Source organism: Rhinopithecus roxellana, chromosome 13, assembly GCF_007565055.1.
Source record: "Rhinopithecus roxellana isolate Shanxi Qingling chromosome 13, ASM756505v1, whole genome shotgun sequence".
In the NCBI taxonomy this organism is placed as follows: domain Eukaryota; kingdom Metazoa; phylum Chordata; class Mammalia; order Primates; family Cercopithecidae; genus Rhinopithecus; species Rhinopithecus roxellana.
In genome coordinates, this window is record NC_044561.1 from 111461596 (window position 1) to 111469065 (window position 7470).

Consider the following 7470-nt stretch of genomic DNA (forward strand, 5'->3'; position numbering starts at 1 on the left):
CACTCCAGCCTGGGTGACAGAGTGAGACCCAGCCTTTAAAAAAAAATTACTTTTTTAAATCAAGAGAGATGCAAAACCTCAGTTTTAGATCCTTTTTTTGCTGACTTTTGGGTGGTTAAATCTGGGAGTTGCTTAAAAGAGAAAGGCTTTTCTTTTTCTTGCTTCATTCCTAAGGAGCTCTGAAGGGCAAAGAAAGGTTGGGGAAATAGAGCCAGCCTGAAGCAGCGCCATTCCGTTCAGGTGGCAAAGAAAGGGCTCCCCCATCACGGCCTCTTTGTAGGGGGTCCTCCTTTTTCCTTTCGTCAGCTGAGATTCATTTACTGGTTTTTGAGGAGTAGGGAACCGCAGTGTGGCTGGTGTGTTTATAGTTACGCAGGAAGCCCTGAATCAGCACTTGGGATGTTTCGGAAACTAGTATCTACTCATATGCACACCTAAAATCTGGGGACTGGATATTATGCTCTTGGCTCTTTGGTTGTCTATTACCTGAGCCTCAGAAACATTTTTTTCCTTAAATAAAGGTATAATTTATTTACAATGCAAGATGAGTTTTGACAAATGTGTATACATGTAACCTGGACCCACATAAGTTATACGATGTTTTTATCATTTTAGAAATTCTTTGTGTCTCTTTACAGTCAGTTCCCAGCCTCTTTCAGAATCAGGCAAGCCTTTGCCTCTATTTCTGCATTTTCTAATAAAGTCATTAGGCTCAGTTCAGAGTTCTGTAAATGCAGATGCAGGATCCAGAAAGGTCCTTCGCGGATAACTGAGATGTCCTAGAAGTCATTTAGGATTTAGAGTCTCATCTGAAAAATGGACACACCATTACCCAGCACTTAGGTCTTGAGGCTTTGGTGAGTGACATAAATGCATGTGTTTAGCACAGTGTCTGGCACATGGAGTAGAACCTGTTAAAGGAAACAGCATGTCTAACTGTGGATCCTGACTGTCATCACAAGAGGGTGAAATTAGCTCATGTGTCTTTCTCATTTCAGGGTTATCTATAACGAAGTTATACAGACGTCCAAGTATTACATGAGAGATGTGACTGCCATTGAATCGGCCTGGCTGTTGGAACTGGCTCCACACTTTTATCAACAAGGAACGGTAGGAATGAACGGAGCCTGTGCCCCAGCCACCTGTTAGCAGCCTCTCCATGTTTTTCAATGTACTCTTTTTCTCCAATTTAATGCCCTATGTGTGTTCCTCCCAGTGGTGCATAGGGTAGAAAGGCTATTACCATATCCCCAAAACATTCTGAGAAAGCACTCTAGCGTTTAATTCATAGTGAAGTGCAATTAAAAATAAATCCCCCTAACCTCATAAGAAAAAAAAAAAAAAGGTATCGCTTTTTCTCCTTTTGTTCTTCCAAACTATTTCTCTCTTTTTTTTTTTTTTTTTTCTTTTGAGACAGAGTCTCACTCTGTCGCCCAGGCTGGAGTGCAATGGCGCGATCATGGCTCACTGCAACCTCCGTTTCCTGGATTCAAGCGATTCTCCTGCCTTAGCCCCCGTGTAGCTGGGATTACAGGTGTGTGCCACCACACCTGGCTCATTTTTTTCTTTTTCTTTGTTTTTCTTTTTTGTATTTTTAGTAGAGACATGGTTTTACCATGTTGGCCAGTCTGGTTTCAAACTCCTGGCCTCAAGTGATCCACCCACCTGAGCCTCCTAAAGTGCTGGGATTACAGGTATGAGCCAGCAGGCCTGGCCTGAGCTAACTAAAAAAATTTTTTTTAGGGATGGGGTTTCACTGTGTTGCCCAGGCTAGTCTCGAATACCTGGGCTCAAGTGGTCCTCCTGCGTTGGTCTCCCAAATTGCTGGGATTACAGGTGTGAGCCACCATGCCCACTTTATTTTTATTCATTTATTTTTGAGACAGAGTCTTGCTCTGTCATCCTGGCTGGAATGCAGTGACACAATCTCAGCTCACTGCAACCTCTGCTTCCTGGGTTCAAGTGATTCTCCCGCCTCAACCTCCCTAATAGCTGGGATTACAAGTGCGCGCCACCATACCTGGCTAATTTTTGTATTTTTAATATAGGCAGGGTTTCGCCATATTGGCCAGGCTGGTCTTGAACTCCTGACCTCAGGTGATCTGGCCGCCTGGGTCTCCCAAGGTGCTGGGATTACAGGTGTGAGCCACCACGCCCAGCTCCTTTTTAAAAAGGGTTACAGCCCCATGCTGTTTGTTGCCTAAAAATACTTGGTTTACATATTTTGCCCAAGTTTACTGTTGTTTACAGCAGAAGGGAAAGTCTGAAACCTTTTTCTCCATGAGGGCCAGAATTGGACTACACAGTGTTTTCAAAGCATTATTTGAACTGATTGCCACATTTAAAAATTGGGAGATTTCATATTAAACATGAATTTCTGTTTTATCTTGAAAGACATGTTTAGTCTGGTAACACTAGGCCTGAGTTCCCACGTGGTGGCATCACAGGCTTAGGGGTGGCTGCCTGCCGTCAGTGACATCGCCAGGTGCCACAGCCCCACTTGCTTACTTGCCTGCTCCACTCTTGGAGACATTTGAATTTGTGACCCTATAAATGGAAGAATCTCCATCTCTCCCACTCCAGCAAAGTCAAGGGAAATTGTCCTCTCAAAATTTTATAATATTTAATTTTTATCTAATCAAACAAAAACCATGTCACACCTTTATAGTTCTTCACACATCCCAATTCAGATACTTCAGCTAGAAAGCACATCAGCCTGCAGGGACTGATAAAAATGCAGAGTGTGTTGTCTTTGCTGAATTAGGTTGATAAGAATAAACCTGGTGAAAGAAAGTCTTTTCCTTCAAAACCTCTCAGGTGGAAAGCAGCAGACTTCAGGAGTCCAAGAGAAGGGATTAGAAAGGTAAACTAGTGGTTGAAAGAGGAATGGTGCAGTGGTCAAAGTGCCTGTTCGAGTAAGGAGATGCAGACAGCCAGAGAAGGATAAGCCTGAAATTGTCTTGGATTCATTTAGACTCTTGGAAACAGAATTAGCCCAGAAGCTGAGTCATTTTCCCTTCTCAGCTCAAAATTCCAGTTTCTTTAGGTCAAACCCACAAAATTAAAGAGCAAATAGCTTCAGAAGTTTGAAGAAAATGACAAGCCCAGATTTCTGCATTTGTCTCTTCTCTCCAAATGGCTTTTTTTTTTTAAGCCCATCACCTCCACTGTCATCAGAGTATTTTTAGAGAGGCTGTGACAGACCTTTCGAAATCACCTAGTGCGGCTGAGCACGGTGGCTCATGCCTGTAATCCCAGCACTTTGAGAGGCTGAGGTGGGCGGATCACATGAGGCCAGGAGTTCGAAACCAGCCTGGCCAACATGGTGAAACCCCGTCTCTACTGAAAATACAAAAATTAGCCGGGCATGGTGGCATATGCCTGTAATCCCAGCTACTTGGGAGGCTGAGGCAGGAGAATCACTTGAACCCAGGAGGTGGAGGCTGCAGTGAGCTGAGATCACACCACTGCACTCCAGCCTGGGCGACAGAGCGAGACTCTGTCTAAAAAAATAGAAATCACCTAGTACAACAACCTCATTGTATGGCAATGGTCCCCAAACCACAGAGAAACTTGTGTTATTTCTTAACTGTATAGTCCAAGGGCACTTCTACTATTAATTTGTCCAAAGCAGATTGATTTCTCAGAGAGCCTCCAGATCTGCAGGGGTTGCCCATGTACGGTAGATGTTCCTTTGTTGAACACAGTGCAGCGCCTCGCAACCGTCCACAGCCCACAGATCATTTGCAGCTCTGTTCCTGGCACCTTTGGAGACTTTCCATCACTGCTGTTTTTCGGAATGTTGCTCTCACCCTGTGTGGAGGCCTGAAATGGTTCAGAGTCAGCTTTGTTTATATTCAACATTCTTCCCAGAAACAAGCACCAAAAATGGCCCCACAGGCACAATGGCGTCATCTCCCATCCCCAAGCTAAGGCCGTGGATGTCTAACATTAGCTGTAGGGGTTATATCAGGTGATGTGTAGAGAGGAGAGAATTCAGAGAAATTCAGCAAGACCTACAGCTAGACAGGGGAAGAATGGGGTGGCCTATTCAGAGATTTGCCTTCTGGCTTTTAAATTATTTTTCCTTATTCTCAGAGATATCTTCATTATTAGGGAAAACTCCTTTAACGTGGCCTTTGCAAGAGTCTGTAGTGGTCCTCCCTCAGCTGTAAGCAGATAGAAAGTCTGAGTTCTCATAGCTCATTTAGACCTGGGTCCCGTTCGCTCTGTTGTCTCTCACGTCACACCTGCTGGTATGCTGTGTCTCCATTCACGCCCTCCATTTTGTCAGGGCCTGCAGTTCTCTCTGGGGGCGATGCAGCTTGATGTTGTGAGGCCGTATGGATGTGCTAAGGAGTGGGCACACCGGCCCCGGAGCAGGCGGGATGGGCACTCTCGTGTGAGGCTCTCACTGTGTGTTGGGTGGCACAGCTCAGGGATCTCTTGGTTATTGATGATTAGTAATGGGCTGTTGGGTGTATCCCGGTTGATGAGTGGAGGGACGTCTTTCATTAAAAGCTTGTGTTCACACACTGTGCCTCAAAGGCATATTTAAGGATTTCTGCCACTTTCAGCTTTGCTTTAGAATGTAAAAAATACTTCATCTTCCAATCCTGTTATCTGATGCCTATGATTATAATGTTGTGCTTCATGTTATTCATAATGGTAGAAAGTGACATTTCTGGGAGAAAAAAAAAGTGTCACTAGGAGGTGTCCTTTCTGTCTTCCCAGCGAGCTTGTACCCTCCATGTGGGCAGAGGCCGTGTCTTTATCTCCATCCTTGAGCCAGGTACTCCATGGGTACCTGACATGTTGAGACGCTTGGTAAATTGACTTCCTTGTTCCAAAAGAGAAGATACTTTTTCTTGATTGTTGTCAGGAACTTCCTGGAGATTTGAGGTCACTTCCAGCCTGAGCCCAGTCTCCTGAGCACAGGTGTCTGGCTGCGGTGCTGTCCTCTAGACTGGGGCAGAAGGAGAGCTGTGTTTCAAAAAGAAAACCTTGCCTTCACAGCTTCTGCAGAGCCCTATATAACCAGCTTCAGCCACTGTGGCTTGGGCCTCGGGTTGCTGGCGGCTGACTTAAGGTCTGCTTCTTCATTGGCCACTTGGGCTTTTTCCTTCCACGCTATTTTGTGAACAGCATTTACTGGGAAGGTGTGGACCAGATGGAAGATTTGATGTGGTCATTCATATGGGGAGTACGTTGCAGTCTGGTTTCTTTGTCTAATCAACCCCAACTGGAGTGTCTTCTCTTCTCTTGCAGCACCTGTCCCTGAAAGCCAAAAGGGCCAAGGTCCAGGACCAGTGAGAGGAGCCCACGGCCGCAGCTGCAGGGACTGCTGGTGTCCTCTCCTCCATGCTGCTGCCCCTGGCTCCAGGTGGGGTGAGCTGGCACCAGCTCCTGTAGAATGTTTGGTTGCTCTGAAGGGGGCTGCGGCCTGTTCATTAGCCCTTTCTTCCTACTGCCCACAGCATTTGCATCCTTGCTGGGATCCTGGAGGACTCTGTGCATGGGCAGACATCCTTCTGTGCTGCAGCGGGCAGAGTGGGAGTTGACTCACTCAGCACGCTCACTAACCCAGCATGCCACTTCCAGCAGGCACGCAGTCCTGGCCCAGCTCTATGGGAAACAAGGAGGAAAGTGAAGGCTGAAATACCATGTGAGGTGGACAGAGGAATGGTTTGCTGGGCTGGTTTTGCTTTCCCTGCTGGGGCCACGGCTGTGTTAACCAATGAGGTCCGCTGCCAAGTTTGTGAACAAGTGTGTATCTACGAAGGAACGAAACATCGGGGATCTCTGCCGAAACCACCAAGAGGCATGTCTGATGGGCACAGGGGCTCCCAAACCCAGTGACTTCTGTCTGTCCTCAGCCCTTGTCCCTGTTTGTCTGCAGCTAGGAGATTTGCAAGGGATTGGTGATTGACAGAGAGGACTTGTGTGCTGTTTTGTGTTAGCTGAGGATTTCTGTTTCACAAGTGGGCTTAGCGTCTTCTCAGTGCAGTGCCAGGTCCTGGTGCCACACTAGCTGAGCACTCAGGAGAGTTCATCAGCTCAGATCCCACAGGCTCTCCTCTTTAGCAGGAATTCACAACAGTTTAGACGCCCTAAACTTCTGTAGCTCAGGAACATAACTGGCGTATTTGTTATTTTGTTTGTTTGCTTGGCATCTTGCAAGAGCACGCGGGGGTGGGTCTTCCAAGAGCACGCGGGGGTGGGTCTTCCAGCAGGCGCTGGTTTTGTTGCCCCAGGGCTGCTTTGCTGTGATGATGATTGCGTTTCAACACATGCCAGATGCAGATATTTTCCCCCTTACTGTTTCAATGACCTTTATTTTAAAAACACATAGCTTGAAAATTTATTTTTGTACTGATATTAGTTTGGATGTGCCACTTTTGGCACCAAATGTGTATGTCATTTTTATTTCCATTTTATAAACATGTAAATAATAGTGATAACTTGTTAATAATAGTAAACCTTTATACCTAAAGTAAATGTATTCCCTCCCACAGCTGGTTCTCATGGTCTATATGTTAAGATGTTCTAATGAATTGTTCGGAGTGAGGGCCTGACGTTAGCTAAGAAACTTAATGCTGTGGCATACAGCAGCTTTGGGATCTCAGGGACACAGGAAGCCCCCTAAAGCAAGATGATGTGACTGAATGACCTTAAGACCTGATTAGAGTAAACTGTGGGACATTAAAAGAAGTCCCAAAGAGGTGCTAATTCTTGCCATTTCCAATTGGGATCTCCCTGTAGAGGGGTCAGAAACATTATTTTTCAAGTTTGGCTTGAGGACTGAGGCTGATCCTACAAAGCTTATGTGGTGGTGGAAGGGGAGGTACAGGGTTCACACCCTCAGGTTGGAGACCAGAGCCCACCGGGAGCCCAGACTGTCTGGAGGGAGCACCCAGAGGCAAGCCCGTCCCTGCATGCTGCCTCTACCCCGGGCCCCTGATCCTGAGCACATGCCTCCCCTCTGTCCCTCCACCTCTCAGAGGGCAGCGCTCCCCCGGGGACAGCTCCCAGTGTTGTGTCCTGTGTTATATCACAGTCTGCGATGGGTGGGACAGGTCCTTGCTGTCTGAAGCAACTGCAAAATCCTGGGCCCATGGGGAGTCCCCTTTACAGTGGTGGTGAACAGCAGGCTGGGACCACACAGCTCGCCAGGGAGTGGGGCCCGGCCTTGGGGAGAGACATGAGAGCTTTTGACTTTGTTGCAGGTCTGTATCCCCATTCCCATTGTCAGCCCACAGATGTGACAGCAGGGCCTAGTACCTCACAGTACTAGTAGTTCCACAGAATTAGTCCCCTTGGGCTCCACACCGGTCTTCAGATACTGCTAGTGAAATTACCCACAGCATTGCTGTGTCTTCCCTTTGGAGCATGTGAGAGGGCAGAGAGAAGCTGGCACTGGAAAGCATGGAGGCGGTGGTGCCCTGTAGGCCCAGAGATGGCAGCTTTCTG

General features: G+C 47.0%; 1 protein-coding gene across 3 annotated transcripts in view; it reads left to right on the forward strand.

Moving 5' to 3' along the window:
- DHX35 (DEAH-box helicase 35) overlaps nt 1-6514 on the forward strand; it is a 79886-nt gene extending 73372 nt beyond the window's left edge. The window contains exons 21-23 of one of the 3 annotated variants that reach the window (XR_747036.2): nt 999-1110; nt 5269-5383; nt 5478-6514. Coding sequence is in view for 1 of the 3 variants with exons in the window: in XM_010355357.2 (XP_010353659.1) it covers nt 999-1110; nt 5269-5313 (157 nt within the window). In the remaining 2 variants the exon portion in view is untranslated. Of the gene's footprint in view, nt 1-998; nt 1111-5268 lie in introns of all 3 variants that reach the window. The other 2 variants (XR_004052795.1, XM_010355357.2) reach the window with 2 other exon arrangements.
- The last annotated feature ends 956 nt before the right edge of the window (nt 6515-7470 follow it).